Consider the following 24324-nt stretch of genomic DNA (forward strand, 5'->3'; position numbering starts at 1 on the left):
ATTATTATTATTTCCTATTTGTAATATCTCTCTGGCACCAACCAAATCATCATTATTATTAATTAATATTTATTATTTATTAATTTATATATTATATAATTTATTAATATATACAATTTATTAATTATTATAAATAATTAATTATTATTAATTAATAATTATTAATAACAATAACAATAATAACTGAGAGAAACTGAGTGAATGCTTATGTGGGTATTAGGCTAAACTTTTATATATATATATTATTTCATTTAAACTTTATCCTAATGCTGTTCTATAAAATTACCTTTATTCCATCATTACATTACATCACTACAGATGATGTTACTGGATCTCTGAGAGGCCATGTGATCCACCTATGGTGACTCAGTCAGCAAGTGGTAAAACTGGGCTTTAAACTCTGAACATTTTTAATTTCAAAAGCTCTCATTCCTTTCAGCTCTTTACTTACGTATGAAAAGAACACTGGGTCAGGCAGTTCAAGGCTCTCTAACTCAACTGTGTGATCTCTGGCAACTCACTCAACCTTCCCTGGTCTTAGCTACCTCGATTATAGCAACTTTGGGTGCCGCTTACACTGTCAAGAAGACAAAATGCAGCAATGTCTGTGGAAGCATTTTGAAAATGTTATTTGTTGTACCAACTAAGGGACAGTCAAGAGATATTATTGGGTTACAAATAGAATTTGTCAAGCAGACCTTTGGCAAACATTTATGGGAGACTCAAGTACCCAAATTGGATAACAAAATTACATAATTCCTCTCATAAATGTAGTACCATGGCAATGAAAAAATGTAATGGATCCTTGTACATCTTGAATGTTTCCACAGATATGAAGGAAAGTCATTTATAAACTTGTTAAAACAAAACCGTCTATAACATTTGTTGAAACAGTTTTGTGATTTACCTTTGATTGATATATTCATAGGGAATTTGGTGGTCTTGTTCCTGTCCGAGCTTTAAGTCATCTCTGAACTTCATATTTCACTCTTTGTTTTATCCAAATATTCTTTCTGACAGTCTACACTGTGGCTGTGTATATCAAGATTTCTGGTTCAAGTCCTTACCCTTTACCAACTTGGTTTGTTATTCCATGCAATCTGTATTTCCTTTCCATCCCTGATTTTCTTTATTTATACTTCATTTACAATTAGATTGTGTAAGATGACATTTGAGACAATAATTCCTGTCTAGTGAAATTTCAGGATCATATGTACTCCTTATTTTTTAGAAAAATCAGTTTCTGAGTTCAACAACAAGGGGTTCTGGTTTAGAAGGCTTGAGGTAGTTTCAAAACCCACAGTAAGGTCACCTAATATTTATCAAAGGCTCATTTGTGACAGATATCACACTCAATATGGTAAACAGGCCTGTATGTAATTATTTCATTACAATTATTTGAGTTAAATACTACTATCATTTACATTATGACCTGTTCTAAGTTTTTAACTGCCTACTCCTTCCTTATAGTCTCTTGGTGCTAATCTTTCTCTGTTCAGTTCAGTTCACTCACTCAGTCATGTTCAACTCTGCAACCCCATGGACTGCAGCTTGCCAGGCTTCCCAATCCATCACCAACTCCCAGAGCTTGCTCAAACTCATGGGTATCCAGTCGGTGATGCCATTCAACCAGCTCATCCTCTGTTGCCCCCTTCTCCTCCTGCCTTCAATCTTTCTCAGCATTTAGCTCTTCGCATCAGCTGGCCAAAGTACTGGAGCTTCAGTTCCAGCATCAGTCTTTCCAATGAATATTCAAGGCTGATTTCCTTTAGGATTGAGTGGTTTAATATCTTTGTTGTCCAAGGGACTCTCAGGAATCTTCTCAACACCACAGATTTGAAAGCATCAATTCTTGGGCACACAGCCTTCTTTATGGTCCAACACTCACATCCATACATGACTACTGGAAAAACCATAGCTGTGACTATATGGACCTTTCTTAGCAAAGTAATGTCTCTGCTTTTTAATATGTTGTCTAGGTTTGTCATAGCTTTGCTTTTATTTTTATTTTTTTCTGGAAAATAATTTTCTTTTTTTTTTTTGCTTGTCATTTTTTATTTTTTTAATTTAATTTAATTTTTTAACTTTACAATATTGTATTGGTTTTGCCATGAAATTAAAAGACGCTTGCTCCTTTTAAATTAAAAGCAAAGCTATAGTCATGTTGATATATAGCTTTGCTTTTAATTTAAAAGGAACAAGCATCTTTTAATTTCATGGCTGCAGTCACAATCTGCAGTGGTTTTGGAGTCCAAGAAAATAAACTCTGTCACTGTTTCCATGGTTTCCCCATCTATTTTACATGAAGTGATGGGACCAGATACCATGCTCTTCGTCTTTTTGAATGTTGACTTTTAAGTCAACTTTTTCACTGTCCTTTTTCACTTTCATCAATAGGCTGTTTAGTTCCTCTTCACTTTCTGCCATAAGGATGGTGTTATCTGCATATCTGAAGTTATTGATATTTCTCCCAGCAATCTTGATTTCAGCTTGTGCTTCATCAGCCTGGCATTTTGCATGATATACTCTGCATATAAGTTGAATAATCAGGGTGACAATATACAGCCTTGACATAGTCCTTCCCAATTTGGAATCAGTCCATTGTTCCATGTCCAGTTCTAACTGTTGCCTCCTGACCTGCATACAGATTTCTCAGGAGACAGGTAAGGTGGTCTGATATTCCCATCTCTTTCAGAATTTTCCACAGTTTGTTGTGATCCACACAGTCACAGGCTTTAGCATAGTCAATAAAGCAGAAATAGATGTTTTTCTGGAACTCTCTGGCTTTTTCAATGATCCAGCGAATGTTGGCAAATGGATCTCTGGTTCCTCTGCCTCTTCTAAATCTAGGTTGAACATCTGGAAGTTCATTGTTCATGTACTGTTGAAACCTGGCTTGGAGAATTTTGAGCATTACTTTGCCAGTGTGTGAGATGAGTACAATTGTGCGGTAGTTTGAGCCTTCTTTGGCATTGCTTTTCTTTGGGATTGGAATGAAAACTGACCTTTTCCAGTCCTGTGGCCACTGCTGAGTTTTCCAAATTTGCTGGCATATTTAGTGCAGCACTTTCACAGCATCATCTTTTATGATTTGAAATAGCTCAACTAGAATTCCATCACCTCCACTAGTTTTGTTTATAGTTATGCTTCCTAAGGTCTACTTGACTTCACATTCCAGGATGTCTGGCTGTATGTGAGTGATCACACCATCGTGGTTATCTGGGTCATTAAGATTTTTTTGGATAGTTCTTCTGTGTATTCTTGCCACCTCTTCTTAATATCTTCTGCTTCTGTTAGGTCCATAGCATTTCTGTCATTCATCTTTCTCTGAAATTGTATCTTTACTTGTAAATAAATAGCTGCTGTATATTCTGAAGTTGACATTCCCATCACTCAGTTTTTGTCATCTAAATCTTGTGTTCATTATTTGCTTTTGTTCATTGCTTGAGCTTAATCATATCAAGAGTTTTGAGAGCCTACTATGGGGAAGTTTTAGGTGCCAGGTGACTAAAGACCTCTTTAATTCTCTCTGAGGATGAATCTTCAAGTCAAGAATCTCACTAGGCTCTCTAATCTTACAAATGTTCCAAGTCTCAGAATTCCAATAAAAGTGTTCTTTCCACATGACTCTTAGGACAGCCTGGTTTCTCTCTGCTCCTGTTGGGGGTTCAGATCAAGGTTTCACTTTTTGTTTGTTTGCCTTGTTTTAATTTGTTTGTTTCTTTTGCTAGTGCGTGTATATGGGGATGTACTTGGAAACCTTTGCCTCTAAAGAGATGACTCATAAGTATTTTTTAAAATAAGTATCTAATTGTTCTACAGCAAGAGGGTCCCACAGCCCTCCATAACTTGCCATTTCTTAAAAAAAAAAAAAAAAAAATATATATATATATATATATATATATATATATCATCCCCTCTGTTAGAATATAAGCTCCATGAGGGCAGAGACCATAACTGTCTTAACCTCAACTCCATCTTTAGAACTGAGTAAAGTTCTTATACTTAATATTTTCTTAAGCTTTCTATGGCATTGTTAAAAGAGAAAAACATGTGATCCAAGTATTAAATATTTTATTTTAATTATTTCATTCTCTCAGAAATTTGTTTTAATTAATAAAATAAAATTAAAAATATTTTATTCTATCATAAATTTCAAAAAAAAAGAACTATGCCATATATAAATCGGGAATATATTTATGGGTTTTTTGAGATGGAATATAATATATTCCATTTCACTTCTTTGGAAGTTAGAGAAAAACATATTTTTTACATATAGCAAATAATATATAATATTATTTATGCCTATATACATATACTGATTTATATTTTAAATAAAAAGAGGTAGAAGCAAAGGCAGAAAAGAAAAAGGTCAACTTATAATAGGAAATGTGAAAGTTAATACCTAGGGAAAAAAAGAGAAACAAAAATGAAGAACCAACAAGGAAATGAAGTAACCAGTGATGACAAAGAAAGCCAGGCAAGCAGGAGAGATAAAGAGTAAATGAAGAAAGAATGTTTGAAAAATAAAACAAAAGAGTAAGTCCAAAGAACAAAGGGAAGAAGGGAGAAAAAAGCAAGATGTAGAAGAAAAAGAAAATGATTAGAAAGAAATGTGAGAAGAAAGAGACCAGATGGAGGTCTAACTATATAAGCATCAGAGGTTTGCTTTTACCTTAAATCTTAAGAAAAAAATGATTATACTAGTTTTCAAGCTATGAGGTTGTACATTTTGTGTATCTTCTTTATAACACTTCTAATAGTCTAACGAGTATGAATCATTAACAACCCCCCCCCCAAAAAAAAAGCATACCCAGCATATATGAAATAATCTGGAAATACTTTTCAGGACAATTGCATTCTTTGTATTCAAACCATAGCCTGCAGTCTTTTGACAGCCTATCTTAAATAGGGAATTGAAATGTTTCTTCATTCTATTCTATGGGCTATATAGTTGTGTCTCTTGTTTCCATAGTTGATATCTTTTAAAAGGGGAACCTTGTATTATCTTTTTATGGTTATCAGCCAGGGCAGCATTGATAAATAGAAAACACTCAATAAACACTTCAATGAATAAATTATATATAAAATGATGAAATACTGAACATTAGCAGACTTTGTATAAAAAGTGAACGTTTTGTTTTGTTCCATACAATTTATAACATGAAGCAAGGATTCATTTTTTCCTTATATAGACTGCTGCTGCTGCTGCCGCTAAGTTGCTTCAGTCATGTCCGACTCTGTGCGACCCCAGAGACGGCAGCCCACCAGGCTTCCCCGTCCCTGGGATTCTCCAGGCAAGAACACTGGAGTGGGTTGCCATTTCCTTCTCCAATGCATGAAAGTGAAAAGAGAAAGTGAAGTCGCTCAGTCGTTCCCGACTCTTAGCGACCCCATGGACTGCAGCCTACCAGGCTCCTCTGTCCATGGATTTTCCAGGCAAGAGTACTGGAGTGGGGTGCCATTGCCTTCTCCGCCTTATATAGACTAGATCTTGGTAAATGGTGCAGGTGGAACAAAGTAAAATATTTGCAGGCTTAGAAGACAAAATCTCTGTAGTTTTACCCCATATTTGTTCTATGCCTCCAATTTCATCAACTAACCTATACTTCATGCTATCAAGATCAAAAGAAAATAAATTTATTGAGCACATTCCATGTAGTTGCAGAAAGTGACATAGATAAAACTGATACACAATCTCAGTTGGTCAATTTGTAAGCAGTCCTCTTCAGGGGTTCCCAGGTGGCACTAGTGGTAAAAACCTACCTGCCAGTGCAGGGACATAAGAGACATGGGTTTGATCCCTGGGTCTGGAAGATCCCCTGGAGGAGGAAATGGCAACTCACTCCAGGACAGAGGACAGAGGAGCCTGGCAGGCTACAGTCCATGGGGTTGCAAAGAGTCAGACACGACTGAAGCAATTTAGCACTTAGCACTCTCTTCAGGTAATGACAACTAGCTTCCTCTTGAGATGTGCTGAAATATCCTATCTTAACCCAAGTAAGGGTATTTGGATAAAATAGCCTAAGACTCCCTTCCTTTCTTGCTGATGTTTATCCCCTCTGAGAGTTCCTTAGGGCATTAAGCTAAGATAGCATGAGCCAGTGTTCATGAAGTTTTTCATTAAACATCAATTCTCTAAATTCTCCAAAAAGCACAGAAAGGAGGGATAGTTTAAATTACTATATATTCAGATTTTTTATCTTACTAGCTGGGTTTCTTTAATACTATCCTGACTTGGGGGAGGGGGCTACTTTTAGCTTATATTGAATATGCTAGTTAACTGGTAGTCATTTTCTGCTAATACTTATTAATGAAATCTAGCTTAAATTTTTATTTTTAAGACCAAATGAATTGTCAACTAATCTAGTCAATGCAAGAATCAATATACTTACATAGGACTACAACAGATGAAAAAAATGACTTACATATGACTAAACAATTACTTGGATTCATCTAGTCTCCTGGACTTATTTTCTGAGTTTTATTTTAATGACAATTAAATCTAGTATTTTGACAGGTGGAATTATCCAAATTCTATTATTACTAAGCAGATTGAAAGTTTTTGAACTGGTTGGTGAACCAGTTTCATGATGTACCTGGGTACAATTTCATTTTGAGTGAAAATATTTTGTTTCAATTCTCATTGATCTCTCTTTTCATTTGATCATTGTCTTAAGAAAGTGGCCAAGTGGGAAACAATAGCAAATATTTCTATTTAGAATCATAAATTCTACATTGGCCCCAAATCACATTTAGATTTGTCTATATGGAGAAAGTCTGTAAGGCTAATTTCTTAGTCTTCTTCTCCATCTGATAATAAATTAATTTTTGTGAGCCTACTATTTGAAGAGTGCTGACTAAAATTCTGTGTTAAATTTTCAGGTGATGGAAGTTAAAGGACAAATGATCCATGTCTCGGAATCAAATTCCATTTTATTCTTGGGTTCTCCATGTGTGGACAAGTTGGATGAACTTATGGGACGAGGGCTACATCTCTCGGACATCCCTATCCATGATGCTACTCGAGATGTCATCTTGGTTGGTGAGCAGGCAAAGGCCCAGGATGGGCTGAAGAAGAGGATGGATAAATTAAAAGCAACTTTAGAAAGAACTCACCAGGCCCTGGAAGAAGAGAAAAAGAAAACAGTGGATCTTCTATACTCCATTTTCCCTGGTGATGTAGCCCAGCAGTTGTGGCAAGGGCAGCAAGTGCAGGCCAGAAAGTTCGATGATGTCACCATGCTGTTTTCAGACATTGTTGGCTTCACGGCCATATGTGCCCAGTGTACCCCCATGCAAGTCATCAGCATGCTGAATGAGCTGTACACAAGATTCGACCACCAATGTGGATTTTTGGATATTTATAAGGTAATGGGGTTTGGTTATTGGTTATTTATATAAAAGTATTTTTAGTAGTAAATTATCATCTTCATTAAATTACAAGCATGCAATATTTTTTTTTTCTATTTAAACAATAAGTGATGGATAATTTTCATTTAGAAATATTCAGAATACAAGTATATCTGATCTTTGAGTGAATTTTCGCTATGAGTTGATTTATATATATGTCAGAAAGGAAAAATTCTATAGAACTAATCTTTTAAATTCATTATTATCAAAAAGATAAAATAAGCTTGCTGAAATATAGGCAACTTTTAACCACATAATTAGTTTTCCTTAAAGAGTAGGATTATAATATAAACTAAAAATTTTATATTGGTAGTTAAAAGGAACAGCAATATATGTTAAAACATATTAATTATTGATGTAATTAAAGTAATAATTTACTTTATAAAGTAATAATTACTTAACATATTAAGTATTTTCTACTTCATTGAGAATTAATTGAGATCCTTTTCATTCTGAAAAAAATGCATATAAATGTTCTAGCTATTGTCCAAATAACCAATGATTTTTAGTGGAAGCAAGTTAATTTTCCAAGTTACTTGATGGAAGAGTTTTGAAAATGTGTGCAGGTCACCATTTGTTAGCCTGATTTGGTGAGCTACTTATTAATTTCTTTTTCTTCATTTTTAAATGGCAGATAATTGCTTTACAATGTTATGTTGGTTTCTGCCGTATATCAGCATGAATCAGCCATAAGTATATTTTTGTTCCCTCCCTCTTGGAATCTCCCTCCCACCTCCCCTCCATCCATCCCTCTAGGTTGTCACAGTGTAACACTAGATTCAGCTCCCTGTGTTATACAGCAACTTCTCATTAGCTATCTATTTTTTATATGGTAATATATGTATTTCAGTGCTGCTCTCTCAAACTGCCCCACCCTCTCCTTCCCGCACTGTGTCCATATGTTTGTGCTCTGTGTTTATAGAGTCTCTATTTCTGCCCTGCAAATAGGTTCATCAGCCCCAGTTTTCTAGATGCCATATATATGTGTTAATGTATGATATTTGTAGTGCTGCAATGAACATTGGGGGTCATGTGTCATAATTTAAAACAATTATGGTTTTAATTTCTTATTAAAATTATAGCAATATTTTGAGTGATTCAGCTTTCCATCCATCTAATGAATAACTGTGACTTTACATTGTGCATGGATTACATAGTAAATGACTTTTTTTTTTAATATGAAGGACAGTCATTACTTTTAGTAAAAACAAACTAGTTGAACTAGTGATTTTTATTTTCTTTTTTACATCATCTAAACTTCTCTTCATAGTATGATCTTCACATAAGCAGATTCAAAAAGAACTTGTTTTACATTTTAGTTTCATATTATGGTCCAGAGGGTGTTTTTGTTAAGGTATATCTCCTTTAGGGAAAGATATTCACTAGTTTCATTAAACCTTTCTTCAAGAGGTCTTCCCAACCCATGGATTGAACCCTGATCTCCTGCACTGCAGGCAGATTCTTTACCACTTGAGCTACTAGAGATTACTTATGCATGATACATAGCCAATGTTAAATATTTTAGAAAGCCTCTTCTGAGTAGTAAACATTCAATGTGATGTATGTATGAGGGATTTGCCTTGATATATAAAATACGAGTTTTTATAAATTAACTTTCTTATATTTTATTTTTATGTAATTTATGGTAGAAGTAGCCAGTGTCTGATGCTAAATGGAGACATATGAATCTATCATTGTCAATGCCAGAAAATAAAGCAGATTGTCCTGAATTTCCAGCCCTATTTTTCCTTCACACTGTGTACACTATTTATTTTGGGGGGCACCTGACTTGCAGGATCATAATTCCCCAACCAGGGATTGAACTCATGAAGCAGTAATAGCACACAGTATTAATCACTGGGTAGCCAGCGAATTCCCTAGACTTTGTGCACTACTGCACAAGCTCTGCAACCACAGGCTCTCCCTTCTAAATCACTGATTTGCTATGCTTGTTTCCTTCAGCTGGAGAATTCCATGGACTGTAGAGCTCATGGAGTCACAAAAGAGTTGGGTGTGACTAGCAACTTTCACTCACATTCATTTTTTCTTATGAAATTTTAGTGATAAATTTTAAGGTAAAATGATACCAGAGCCAGTTTTTTAATTTTTTTTTTTTAAATTGGATGTAAGATTCTTTAAATTCTATAGTGCTTTACAATTTTTCAAAATTTTCATACACATGACTTTATATAATACCACAGGAAACGCTTTTTTACCCTCAACCCTATTATGCCCCCTCCCCTTCACTGTCCCTATTGATAAACCACTAGTTCACTAGTTTAATCTTTATATCTATGAAAAGTCTCCTTCTTTTCTGTTAAAGCATTTGTTTTATTTTTAATTTTCAATATGTGATATCATATAGTATTTTTCTATTCTGCTTGACTTATTTCACTAGGAATAATGCCTGCTAAGTCCATTCATGTTATTGCAAATGGGAAAATTTGATTGTTTTTATGACTGAGTAGTGTTCTATTGTCTACATAAAACACATCTTCTTTATCCATTCATCTGTTGTTAGACACTTTAGGTTGCTTCCATTCCTTGGCAATTATAAATAATAAATAATGCTCCTAGGAACTTTGGGAGCATCGTTTTGTATTAGTCTTTTTGTTTCTTTCTGATGTATACCCAGGAGTGGAATTCCTAGGTCATATGGTAATTCTATATTTAGTTTTTTGAGAAACCTCAAAATTGGCTACTTCTGTACCAGTTTACCTGCCAAGTGGCTGTACCAATTTATCAATATTTTCCCACGAACAGTGTAGGAGGGATCCCTATTCCCTGCATCCTCACCAACTTTTATATTTTGTTTTCTTTTTAATGATAGCTATTCTGACCTCTGTGAGGTGATATCTCCTTGTGGTTTTGATTTGCATTTCCCTGTTGATTAGCAATACTGAGCATCTTTTCATGTGCTCGTTGATCATCCATTTTTATCAAGTTGCTAATATTTTTGATGTTGAGCTTTATCAGATGTTTGTGTATATTGGATATTAACTCCTTATTGGTCATATCATCTGAAAATATCTCTTCCTGTTCAGTAGATTAGCAAGGAGGGGACATACCTCAACATGATAAAAGCCACATATGAAAACCCGAGATCTAACATCATACATCATACTCAATGGTGAAAATATGAAAGTATTTCCTTTAAGGTCAAGACAAGACAAAGATGTCCACTCTCACCACTTTTACATTTTTGGAAGTTCTGGCCACAGCAGTCATATAAGAAAAAGAAATAAAGGGAATCCAAATTGAAAAAGAAGTTAACTTTTACTGTCTGCAGATAATATGATACTATACATAGAAAATTCTAAAGAGGCCACTAGAAAACTACTAGAGCTCATCAATTAATTTGATAAAGTTATACAAAGTTAATATACATAAATCTGTTACATTTCTGTACACTAACAGTTAATATCAGAAAGAGAAATTAAAGAAGTAACGCTATTTATGATTGCATCAAAAAGAATAAAATACCTAGGAATAAATCTGCGTAAGGAGTAAAAGGCCCACACTCAGAAAACTGATGAAAAACACTGATAAAAGAAACTGAAATAGAGAGAAAAATATATCATGTTCTTGAGTTGGAAGAATCAATATTGTCAAAATGACTGTACTATCCCAGGCAATCTACAGATTTAAAACGATCCCTGTCAAAATGCCAATGACATTTTTTACAAAACTGGAACAAATGATTTTAAAATTCATGTCAAGAGATACGAAAGACCTCAGTGTGCCAAAATAATCTTGAGAAAGAAAAACAGAGCTGGAGGAATTGAGCTCCCTAACTTCAGACTATACTCCAAAAGTCATCAAAAGTGTATGATACTGGCACAGAAACAATCAATCAGTGGAACAGAATACAGAACCCAGAAGTAAATTCCAACAGTTTTGGTCAATGAATCTATGACAAGGGAGGCAAGGATATATGACAGAAAAAATACAGTCTCTTTAATAAGTGGTGCTGGGGAAGCTGGACAGCTACTAGTAAGAGAATAAAATTAGAACATTCTCTAACACCATACACAAAAGTTAACTCAAAATGGATTAAGTTCTTAAATGTAAGGCAAGATACTATAAAACTCCTAGGGAAAAACATCAAACACTGTTTGACATAAATTTCAGCAATATATTTTTTTGAGATCCATCAACTAGAGTAATGGAAACAAAAGCAAAAAATAAGCAAATGATTAAACTTAAAATAGTTTGCACAGCAAAGGAATGTATCAACCAAGCCAGGTATGTGAGTCAATTTCTGTTTTGTAAATAAGTTAATTTCTGTTATTGTTTTAGATTCCACATATAAATGATATCATATATTATTTATCTTTGACTCACCCCACTCAGTAAGACAATCTCTAGTTCCATCCATGTTGCTACAAATGATAGTATTAATATTTCATTCTTTTGATGGCATCATATTCCATCCTGCATATAAGCCAAATTTTCTTTATCCACTCCTCTGTTGGTGGACAGTGGGTAGCTTCCATTTCCTAATTATTGGAGTGCATTGCTTTTTGAATTAAGAGTTCTTATCTTTCCCAGGTATATGTCCAGGAGTGAGATTGCTGAATCATATGATAACTCTATTTTTAGTTTTTGACGGAACCTCCAGACTGTTTTCCATAGTGGCTGCACTAATTTACATTCCCACCAACGGTGTAGCAGGGTTTTGTTTTTTCTACTCTCTCTCCAGCTTTTATTATTTGTATGATGATGTCCATTTTTACAGGTAAAAGGTGATAAAACCTCACTGTAGTTTTGATTTCATTTATCTAATAAGTATTTGCATTTCTCTAATAAGTAGCAATGTTGTGGTTATCTGTATGTCTTCTTTGGAGAAATCAATTTAGGTCTTCCATGCTTTTTTTGACTGGTTTGTTTATATATGTATATTTATAGTTCTATGAGCTATATATATATATATTTGGAAATAAAGACTTTGTCAGTCACATTGTTTCCAAATATTTTGCCCCAGTCTGTAGACTGTCTTTGTGTTTTGTTTATGGTTTCCTCTATTACAAAAAACCTCTTGATTAGGCCTCATTTTTAAATTTTGTTTCTATTTATTTTGTCTCAGAAAAATGATCTGAGAAAATATTGCTAAGATTTATCTCGAAGAGCATTTTTCCTATGTTCATTTATAGGAGTTTTATGGTATCATGTCTTATATATACAATTTTAAACCATTTTGAATTTATTTTTTATACAATATGAGAGAATGTTCTAACCGTAGCTGCCCAGTTTTCCCAACACCACATGTTGAAGAGACTGTCTATTCTCCATTGTATTTTCTAACCTCTGTTGGAGACTAATTGAGTGGGTTTATTTCTAGGTTCTCTAGTCTGTTCCATTGATCCATCTGTTTTTGTACTTATACCACATTGTTTTGATTACTGTGGCTTTGTAGTATTGTCTGGAGTCTGGAAGGATCTTCATCCAGCTTTGTTCTTTTTCCTCAGTATTGTTTTGGCATTCCTGGTTCTTTTAGGGTTGCATATAAATTTTAGGATTATTTGATCTACTTTTGTGAAAGTTGCATGGGTAATTTGATAAGGTTCACTTTAAATCTGTAGATTTCTTTGGGTAGTATGGCCATTTTAATAACATTAAATCTTCCAATCCAAGAGTATTGGATATCTTTCTGTTTCTTTGAATCACCTTCAGTTTCCTTTATATATGTTTTATAGTTCTCAGCATATCAGTTTCTCACCTCCTTGGTCAGGTGTACTCCTAGATATTCTATTTTACTTTTGATCTTATTTTAAGCTTTTTTGTTTACTTTCTGATGTTCTTTGTGAAAGTGAAAGCTGCTTAGTCATGTCTGAATCTTTGCAACCCCATGGACTACACAGTCCATGGAATTCTCCAGGCCAGAATACTGGAGTGGGTAGCTGTTCCCTTCTCCAGGGGATCTTCCCAACCCAGGGTTCAAACCCATGTCTCTCATATTGCAGATGGGTTCTCTACCAGCTGAGCCACCAGGGAAGCCCAAGAATACTGGAGTGGCTAGCCTATCCCTTCTCCAGTGCATCTTCCCAACCCAGGAATCCAAACGGGGTCTCCTACATTGCAGGTGGATTCTTTACCAACTGAGCTATCAGGGAAGTCCAATATTTCATTGTAGTGCAAAGAAATGCAAAATATTTCTGTATATTAACCTTGTATCATGCTACATTGATTAACTTATTTATCAGTTCTAAGAATTTTTGTGTGGAGTCTTTCAGGTTTTCTATATAGCGTATCATGTCATCTACATATACTGACAATTTTAGCTCTTCCTTCACATTTGGATATCTTTTATTTCTTTTCCCTGTCCGATTCCTCTGGCTAAGACATCCACTACTATGTTGAATAGAAGTGATGGGAATGGCATCCTTGTTTTGTTCCAGAATATAGCAGGAAGGCTTCTAGTTTTTCAGTGTTGAGTATTATGTTGGCTATGGGTTTGTCATAAATGACTTTTATTATGCTGAGATATGTTCCCTCAGTACCCACTTTGGTGACAGTTTTTATCCTGAATGGATACTGAATTTTATCAAATGCTTTTTCTGTACCTATTGAGATGATCTTGTGATTTTTGTCTTTTCTTAATGTGGTGTACTACATTTATTGATTTGCATATATTTAGCCATCCTTGTAGCATATTGAAAAGCAGAGACATTACTTTGCCAACAAAGGTCCATCTAGTCAAGGCTATGGTTTTTCCAGTGGTCACGTATGGATGTGAGACTTGGACTGTGAAGAAGGCTGAGCGCCGAAGAACTGATGCTTTTGAACTGTGGTGTTGGAGAAGACTCTTGAGAGTCCCTTGGACTGCAAGGAGATCCAACCAGTCCATTCTGAAGATCAGCCCTGGGATTTCTTTGGAAGGAATGATGCTAAAGCTGAAACTCCAGTACTTTGGCCACCTCATGCAACGAATTGACTCATTGGAAAAGATTCTGATGCTGGGAGGGATTGGGGGCAGGAGGAGAAGGGGATGAAAGAGGATGAGATGGCTGGATGGCATCACCGACTCGATGGACTTGAGTCTGAGTGAACTCCGGGAGTTGGTGACAGACAGGGAGGCCTGGCGTGCTGAGATTTATGGGGTTGCAAAGAGTCGGACACTACTGAACGACTGAACTGAACTGAACTGAACTGAGCCATCCTTGTGATCTGAAGTGAATTCAGTTTGATCATGCTGTATAATCCTTTTTATGTGTTATTGTATTTGGTTTGCTAATATTGTATTGAGGCTTTTTTCATCTATATTCATCAAAGATTTGGGGCTATATTTAATTTTTTAGTAGTATCTTTGCCTGGTTTTGGTATATAGGGGATAGCCAACTTTGGGTCATTTTTTATTCCGTTTTCTTGTTCTTTTTTCTGGGATTCTTACTTGGTATAGATTCCATGCTTTATATTATCCCATAGGTCTCATGTGCTGCTTCCATTTTTTAAACTTTCTCTCTGCTTTCTGATTGGTTGATTTCTGTTATTCTATATACTTTTTAATTTATTTTTTCTGCTTTTTTTCCTCCATTTTATTTATTTCCTTACTGAACTTTATTATTTTTTCCTGCTGAATTAATATCATTTGTTATTTTCATAATCCTTTGGATTGTAGGTTAGGTTGTTTTTTGAAGAAGTCATGTATTGCTATGAATTTGCCTCTTAGGACTACTTTTGTTGAAGTCCATAGATTTTGTACAGTTGTGTTTTCATTGCCATTTGTCTTGAAGTATTTTCTGATCTCCTCTTTGATCTCATTGTTAGCCCACTGATATTTTGTTTAGTCTCCACGCATATCCCACTGTATATTCCTCCCTAGGAGCTGTCCACTGGTACTGTACATCACCTACATATGAATCTTCAAATTGTGAACTTTCAAAGGTGGGAATTTGTGTTCACATGTCCAGTCATGTAAGTTAGTTCATGTGTCTGGCATACATTGTATCAGCATGCATCCTCTACAAGGGGTTGTGCTTTTGTGAACTATACTGGACAGTAGTATATAGAGTGCAGTAGGATAGTATCTTTACTTCAAGCCCAAGGTATCTGGAAGTGAAAAAGCAAATGTAATAGCAATGGTGATATAGCTGGTACTGCTAAGAAGAACCAAGCAATAACAATGGAAACAAAAGTGAAATAATTGAGAGAGTGAAGTGAGGCAGAAAGATGGTAGACATCACTCATTCTTATAACATGAATTGTTGAACCATTGGCATGATTCTAAAGAACAAGATCATGGAACATGTGAAGTCTGCTGTGCCAATGATGTTGAAAATAATATCAATGAAATGTGGAAAAATGATGGAGCAGATGGAGAAAGTTCTCAGATGCAGAATCAGCATCAGCAATCAGTCCCACTCAGCTTAATACTGATTCAAGAGAAAGCTAATAGTCTTTATGAAGACTTGAAGAATAAACATGGCAAAGAATCAGAGGGAACATTTTTTAATGCCAGCCATGACTGGTTTTATTGGCTTAAGGCTTGAGCCAAACTTCACAAATTAAAAGTAAGTAGCAAAGAAGAAAGTGCAGATATGATGGCTGCTCAGGAATTCTTGAAATGCTTTGAGAAATTGTTGATTAAGATGTGTATTTAACCAAGCAGGTTTTTAATGTGGACGAGACAAGTTGTACTGGAAGAAAATGCCAGACCAAAATTACGCCAGCATGGAGGAAAAGTTGATGTCAGTCCATAAAGCAGCAAAGGATACGCTGACTGTTGTTTGATGGCAATGCTTCTGTTGATATGAAGCTGAAGTCTCTTTTAGATTATTATTCAGAAAACCCCAAAACTCTTAAATCATAGCCAAGGATTCTCTTCCTGTTGTGCAGAAGAGTAAGCCCAAAACCTGGTTACAAAATGTCATTTTACAGGACTGATCTTTAAAATACACTATCCCAGAGATAGAGAAATATTGCTTGGAGAAGGGCATTCCATTCTGCATTATTTTGTTGCTAAACAGTGCTCCTGGTCACACACCATTTATGGACAATTTTATTTTCATTTTACCATCAAAGTAGTACATATGTCACTCAGTATAACCAATGGACCATGTAGTTATATAATGACTTTAGAAATACCATTTATGTCACATTTTTTGTCAGACAGTAAGTGAATGATAAAACAATATTGTGATGATTTTAGATGGACTATTACATCTTGTTGTTGGTGTTCAGTCACTGAATCGTGTCTGAATCTTTGTGACCCCATGGACCGCAGCACACCAGGCTCTTCTGTCCTAGAATTTTCTGAAATTCATGTCCGTTGAGTTCGTGATGCTATCTAAATATCTCATCCTCTGCTGCAACCTTCTTCTTTTGCCTTCAGTCTTTTCCAGCATCAGGGTCTTTCCCAATAGTCAAAGCTTCACATCAGGTGGACAAAGTATTGGAGCTTCAGCTTCAGTATCAGTCCTTATAATGAATATTCAGGGTTTATTTCTGTTAGGATTGGCTTGCTTGAAATCCTAGCTTTCCAAGGGATTCATCAGAGCCTTCTCCAGCACCACAGTTCGAAAGCATCTATTCTTTGGTGCTCAGCCTTCTCTGTGGTCCAACTCTCATATTTGTACATGACTGCGAGAAAAACCATAGTTTTGACCTTTGTCAACAAGTGATGTATCTGATTTTTAATATGCTGTCTAGGTTTGTCATAGTTTTCTTTCCAAGGAGAAAGCATCTTTTCATGGCTGCAGTCACTGTCCACAGTGATTTTGGGACCAAGAAAATAAAATCTGTCATTGTTTCCACTTTCTCCCCTTCTGTTTGCAATGAAGTGATGGGACCGGATGCCATGATCTTAGTTTTTTTTAATGTTGAGTTTTAAGCCAGCTGTTTCACTCTCCTTTTTCACCTTCAGCAAGAGGCTCTTTAGTTCCTCCTTACTTTCCTCCTTTAGGATAATGTCATCTGGATATCTGAGGTTATTGATATTTCTTCAAGCAATCTAGACTCCAGCTTGAGCTTCATCCAGCCTGGCAGTTGGCATAATGTTCTCTGTATATAAGTTAAATAAGCAGGGTGACAGTATACAGCCTGACATACTCCTTTCCCAATTTTGAGCCAGTTCGTTGTTCCATGTCCAATTCTAACTGTTGCTTCTTAACCTGCATACAGATCTCAGGAGGTAGATAAAGTGGTTTCATATTCCCATCTCTTTAAGAGTTCTCCACAGTTTGTTTTGATTCACACAGTCAAAGGCTTTAGTTTACTCAGTGAAACAGAAGGAGATGATTTTCTGAAATGCCCTTGCTTTTTCTATGATCCAGTGGATCTTGGCAATTTGAGCTCTGGTTCTTGCCTTTTCTAAATCCAGCTTGTACATCTGGAAATTCAGTTCACATTCTGTTGACGGCCACATTAAAGGATTTTGAGCATGACCTTGCTAGCATGTGAAATGAGTGCAGTTGTGCAGTATCTGAACATTCTTTGGTATTGCCCTTCTTTGGGATTGGAATGAAAAATGACTGTGGCCTGTGGCCACTGCTGAGTTTTCCAAATTTGCTGACATATTGATTGCAGCACCTTAACACTGTCATCTTTTAGTATTTTAAATAGCTCAGCTGGAATTCAATCACTTCCACTATCTTTGTTGGTGGTAATGCTTCCTAAGGCCCACTTGATTTCATACTCCAGGATATCTGGCTCTAGGTGAGTGATCACACCATTGTGGCTATCTAAGTGATTAAGGTCATTTTGTATAGTTCGTCCGTGTGTTCTTGACACCTCTTTTTAATCTCTTCTGCTTGTGTTAGGCCCATACCATTTCTGTCCTTTATTAAGCCCATCTTTTCATGAAATGTTCCCTTGATCTCTACTTCTCTGAAGATATCTCTAGTCTTTCCCATTCTATTGTTTTCTTCTATTTCTTTGCATTGTTCATGTAAGAAGGTTTTCTTACCTCTCCTTGCTACTGTTTGGAACTCTGCATATAGATGGGTATTTGTTTCCTTGTCTCCTTTTCTTCTCTTTTCATTTCTCTTCTTTTCTCGCCACCATTTGTAAGATCTCCTCAGACAACCCTTTTTGCCTTGTTGCGTTTCTTTTTCTTGGGGGTGGTTTTGGTCACCATTTCCTGTACAATGTTACAAATCTCCATCCATTGTTCTTCAGATACTCTATCTATAAGATCTAATCCCTTGAAGCTATTTGTCACTAGTACTGTATAATCATAAGGGATTTAATTTAGGTCATACCTGAACTTCCCTTGTGGCTCAGATGGTAAAGCATCTGCCTACAATGCAGGAGACCTGGATTCGATCCCTGGGTCAGGAAGGTACTTTGGAGAAGGAAATGGCAATCCACTCCAGTACTCTTGCCTGGAAAATCCCATGGATGGAGGAGCATGGTAGGCTACAGTCCATGGGGTCACAAAGAGTTGGACACGACTGAGCGAATTCACTTCACTTCACTTCATACCTGAATGGCCTAGTGGTTTTCCCCACATTCTTTAGTTTAAGCCTGAATTTTGCCAAAAGAGGACGATGATCTGAGCCACAGTCAGCTCCAGGTCTTGTTTTTGCTGACTGTAAAGAGTATCTTCAACTTCGGCTGCAAAGAATATAATCAGTCTGATTTTGGTAGTGACCGTCTGGTGATGTCCATGTGTAGAATCATCTCTTGTGTTGTTGGAAGAGGGTGTTTGCTATGACCAGTGTGTTCTCTTGGCAAAATTCTGTTAGTTTTTGCTTGCTTCATTAGTATTCCAAGTCCAAACTTGCCCCCTACTTTTGCATTCCAATCCTCTATGATGAAAAGGACATCTTTTTTTTTTTTTTTTTTGGTGTTAGTTCTAGAAAGTCCTGGTGGCTCAGTCATTAAAGTATCTTTCTGCAGTGCAGGCGACCTGGGTTGGTTCTCTGGGTCAGGAAGATCCCCTGGAGAAGAAAAGAAGAAAATGGTAACCCACTCCAGCCTGGAAAATCCAATGGACAGAAGAGCCTGATGGGCTATAGTCTGTGGAGTCACAAGAGTCAGACATGACTTGGTTACTAAACTACCACCACCACTAGAAGGTCTTATAAGTCTCATCAGTTCAGTTCAGTTCAGTTCAGTCGCTCAGTCATGTCCGACTCTTCACAACCCCATGAATCACAGCACGCCAGGCCTCCCTGTCCATCACCAACTCCCGGAGTTCACTCAGACTCACGTCCGTCAAGTCAGTGATGCCATCCAGCCATCTCATCCTCTGTCGTCCCCTTTTCCTCCTGCCCCCAATCCCTCCCAGCATCAGAGTCTTTTCCAATAAGTCAACTCTTTGCATGAGGTGGCCAAAGTACTGGAGTTTCAGCTTCAGATAGAACAGGTTAAATTTAGTTTCTTCAGCATCAGTGGTTGCTGCATAGACTGGATTACTGTGATGTTGAGTGGTTTCCTTTGGAAATGAACTGAAATCATTCTGTCGTTGACTGCACCAAAGTACTGGGTTCAGACTATTTTGTTGTCTATGAAGGCTCCTCCACTTCTTCTAAGGGATTCCTGCCCATAGTAGTAGATAAAATGGTCATCTGAGTTAAATTTGCCCCTTCCCATCCATTTTAGTCACTGATTCCTAGGATGCCAATGTTCACTCTTGCCATTTCCTGCTTGACCACATTCATGGACCTAACATTCCAGATTCCTGTGCAGTATTGTTCTTTACAGCATCAGATTTTACTTTCACTGCTAGATACATCCACAACTGAGCATCATTTCCACTTTTGTCCACCACTTCATTCTTTCTGGGACTATTAGTAATTGCATCTGCTCTTCCCCAGTAGCATATTGGACACTTTCCAACCTGGTGGCTCATCTGCCAATGTCTTTTTGTATCTTTTTGTGTCTTTTTTATCTTTGTATCTGCTGTACCTTTTTTCTTTTTTGTACCATTCATGGGTTTCTGGTGGCAAGAATACTGGAGTGGCTTGCCATTTCCTCCTCCAGTGAACCACAGTTGTCAGAACTCTCCACTATGACCTGTCTGCCTTGGGTGGCCTTGCATGGCATTGCTCATAGCTCCATTGAGTCAAGAAAGTCCCTTCGCTGTGATAAGGCAGTGGGCCATAAAGGGGAGAGAACAGCAAGACAAGCTAAATGTATAGAAGTAGGTAGGAAGTAGAATGTATAGGTATTTACTGAAATTTAGCTGTTTCAGTGTTTATGTTCTTAGTCATAAAAGCAAGGTGAAGGCATTGAAGACTTGAATACAAGAGTGACCCAAGTAGATGTGCTTTAAAAGAAATCACTTCAACAATAGTATGGGAGGGATGGGTGGGAAGTAGTCAAATATAAGGATATTAATGCCATAATTCAGTTGAAGAATGGTGGTAGCATTACCTGGACTGGTTAGACATGTACAAGAGTCAGTGCTGGAACCTTGAAGTAAGTGGTCAGTTTTGTCTACTTAATATTGGAAGTATTTCTCTTTCATCATTCATGCAAATCACCTGGTCACCTGAATATGTTCTTGTTTTGGAATTATGTAGGCTTAAACTGTATTGAATGAATGTTTTAGAGCCATGTGACAATGACTATGACTTGGAAAGGTAATTCACACATTGTCTATGTTGACCTAGCTCTTCCTATAAACATTTATAATGAAATTTGACTCAATCATAATTCTCTACATGTCTATTATGTTAGCAAGGTGCTAGGCCCTATTGGACTTAAAATATATCTTAAAACTAATTTAGAAAAATGGTACAGATGAACTTATTTTCAGGGCAGGAAAAGGGGCAAAAATGTAGAGAACAGACATGTGAACCCAGAGAGTAGTTGAAGGGTGGTGGGGCAATTTGGGAGATTGGGATTGACATATATATACTGCCATGCACAAGATAGATAGCTAGTGGGAAGCTGCTGAGGGGGAAACTGGGTCTTCTTCTGATGGGTGGGGCCATGCTCAGTAAATCTTTAAACCAATATTCTGGTGATGGGTGGAGATACAGGAGACAGGGATCAAGACCATCCCTAAGAAAAAGAAATGCAAAAAAGCAAGATGGCTGTCTGAGGAGGCGTACCATATAGCCATGAAATGAAAAGAAGTGAAAAGCAAAGGAGAAAAGGAAAAATATACCCCTTTGAATGCAGAGTTCCAAAGAATAGCAAGGAGAGATAAGAAACCCTTCCTCAGTGATCAGTGCAAAGAAATAGAGGAAAACAATAGAATGGGAAAGACTAGAAATCTCTTGAATAAAATTAGAGACCAAGGGAATATTTCATGCAAAGATGGGCTCAATAAAGGATAGAAATGGTATGGACCTAACAGAAGCAGAAGATACTAAGAAGAGGTGGCAAGAATACACAGAAGAACTGTACAAAAAAGATCTTCACGACCAAGATAATTATGATGGTGTGATCACTCACCTAGATCCAGACATCCTGGAATGTGAAGTCAAGTGGGTCTTAGGAAGCATCACTAAGAACAAAGCTGGTGTAGGTTATGGAATTCCAGTTGAACTATTTCAAATCCTAAAAGATGATGCTGTGAAAGTGCTGTACTCAATATGCCAGCAAATTTGGAAAACTCAGCAGTGGCACAGGACAGGAAAAGGTCAGTTTTCATTCCAATCCCAAAGAAAGGCAATGCCAAAGAATACTCAAACTACCACACAATTGCACTCATCTCACACTCTAGTAAAGTAATTCTCAAAATTCTCCAAGCCAGGCTTCAACAGTACACGAACCGTGAACTTCCAGATGTTCAAGCTGGATTTAGAAAAGGCAGAGGAAACAGAGATCCAATTGCCAACATCCATTGGATCATTGAAAAAGCAAGAGAATTCCAGAAAGACATCTATTTCTGCTTTATCGACTATGCGAATGCCTTTGTGTGGATCACCACAAATTGTGGAAAATTCTGAAAGAGATTGGAATACCAGACCACCTGACCTGCCTCCTGGGAAATCTGTATGCAGGTCAAGAAGCAACAGTTAGAACTGCACATGGAACAACAGACTGGTTCCAAATAGGAAAAGGAGTACGTCAAGGCTGCATATTGTCACCCTGCTTATTTAACTTATATGCAGAGTACATCATGATATACACTGGGCTGGATGAAGCACAAGCTGTGCTTCAAGCTGGAATCAAGGTTACTGGGAGAAATATCAATAACCTCAGACATGCAGATGACACCACCCTTATGGCAGAAAGCGAAGACCTAAAGAGTCTCTTGATGAAAGTGAAAGAGGAGAGTGAAAAAGTTGGCTTAAAGCTCAACATTCAGGAAACTAAGATCATGGCATCCTGTCCCATCACTTCATGGCAAATAGATGGAGAAACAATGGAAACAGTGGCAGACTTTATTTTGGGGGGGCTCCAAAATCACTGCAGATGGTGACTGCAGCCATGAAATTAAAAGATGCTTACTCCTTGGAAGGAAAGTTATGACCAACCTAGACAGCATATTAAAAAGCAGAGACATTACTTTGCCAACAAAGGTCCATCTAGTCAAGGCTATGGTTTTTCCAGTAGTCATGTATTGTTGTGAGAGTTGGACTGTGAAGAAGGCTGAACGCCGAAGAATTGATGCTTTTGAACTGTGGTGTTGGAGAAGACTCTTGAGAGTCCCTTGGACTGCAAGGAGATCCAACCAGTCCATCCTAAAGGAAATCAGTCCTGAATATTCATTGGAAGGACTGATTTTGAAGCTCCAATACTTTGGCCACCTGATTCTAAGAACTGACTCATTTGAAAAGACCCTGATGCTGGGAAAGATTGAGGGCGGGAAGAGAAGGGGACAACAGAGGATGAGATGGTTGGACAGCATCACTGACTCAACGGACATGAGTTTGAGTAAACTCCGAGAGTTGGTGATGGACAGGGAGGCCTGACATGCTGCATTCCATTGGATCGCAAGGAGTTGGACATGACTGAGCCCCTGAACTGACTGACTGAACTGACTGGAAAGCTGCTATATAGCATAGGGAGCTCAGCTTTTTGCTCTGTGAAGATCTAGAAGGGTGGCATGGGGGATGGGGCCAGAGAGAGATTCAAGAAGAAGGGGATATGTGTATACATATAGCTGATTTACCTTGTACAGCAGAAACTAATACAACATTGTAAAGCAATTGTGCTTCAATAAAAATAATAGTCTAAAAAAGAAAAGGGTCTTGATAGTAAAAAATAAAATAGAAAAATATTTTAAAAATGAAAGATAACTAAAACATTGTTTCTGCCTTCAAAATTAGACTTAACAGTCTAGACAGCTTGATATTAGAGAAAGTATGAACAAAAATGAATGCAGAATAAAAGATGGAGAAACCAAGTTTTATTGGGGTTCTAAAAAAAGCAATGATGGTATCCTATTGAAGGATTGCAAATACTTTGAGAAAAGATATGGCATGAAGATGGATTTAGAAGTGACAAGTTTGACTCATGCAAGATAGTTTGGGGAAAATGTATTTTTTAAAACCGTTTTTAATTTGAGGGGATAAAAGCTAGTATTTACATAGATAATCTGAGGATGGTAGGATTTACAGAAGTTTAATTATCTTTTGAAAATCAAATTCTTAGTGGATTATTTCCATTGAAGTTGCTAATTTGTCTACACTATTCACTTAAAACGAGATTTTAATTTTTAGGGTAGTTTTAGCTTTACAATAAAACTGAGCAGAGGGTACAGAGCTTTCCCATTATACCAGTACCCTTATACATGCATAGCGTTCTACACTGTAAACATCACTCACTAGAATGATGAGTGACGAAGGATGAACCCATTGAGATGTCATCATCACCAAGTTGGTAGTTTTGACGTACATTATATGGATTTGGGCAAATATGTAATGATGTATATACATCATTATAGTATTGTACAGAATATATCCACTGCCGTAAAAATCCTCTGTGCTTCATCTACTCATTTCTCTCAACCTCCAACAACAAAATTTTATTGTCTCCATAATTCTGTCTTTCACAGAATGTTGTGTAGTT

The 24324-nt window shown here is 36.7% G+C and overlaps 1 protein-coding gene across 2 annotated transcripts in view; it reads left to right on the top strand.

The window, feature by feature from the left end:
- GUCY1A2 (guanylate cyclase 1 soluble subunit alpha 2) overlaps positions 1-24324 on the top strand; it is a 546451-nt gene that overhangs the window by 296581 nt on the left and 225546 nt on the right. For both annotated transcript variants that reach the window (XM_070803359.1, XM_019975851.2), the window contains exon 5: positions 6886-7371. In XM_070803359.1, the coding sequence (XP_070659460.1) occupies positions 6886-7371 (486 nt within the window). The remainder of the gene's footprint in view (positions 1-6885; positions 7372-24324) is intronic.

This window comes from Bos indicus, chromosome 15 (assembly GCF_029378745.1).
Source record: "Bos indicus isolate NIAB-ARS_2022 breed Sahiwal x Tharparkar chromosome 15, NIAB-ARS_B.indTharparkar_mat_pri_1.0, whole genome shotgun sequence".
Classification (NCBI taxonomy): Eukaryota; Metazoa; Chordata; class Mammalia; order Artiodactyla; family Bovidae; genus Bos; species Bos indicus.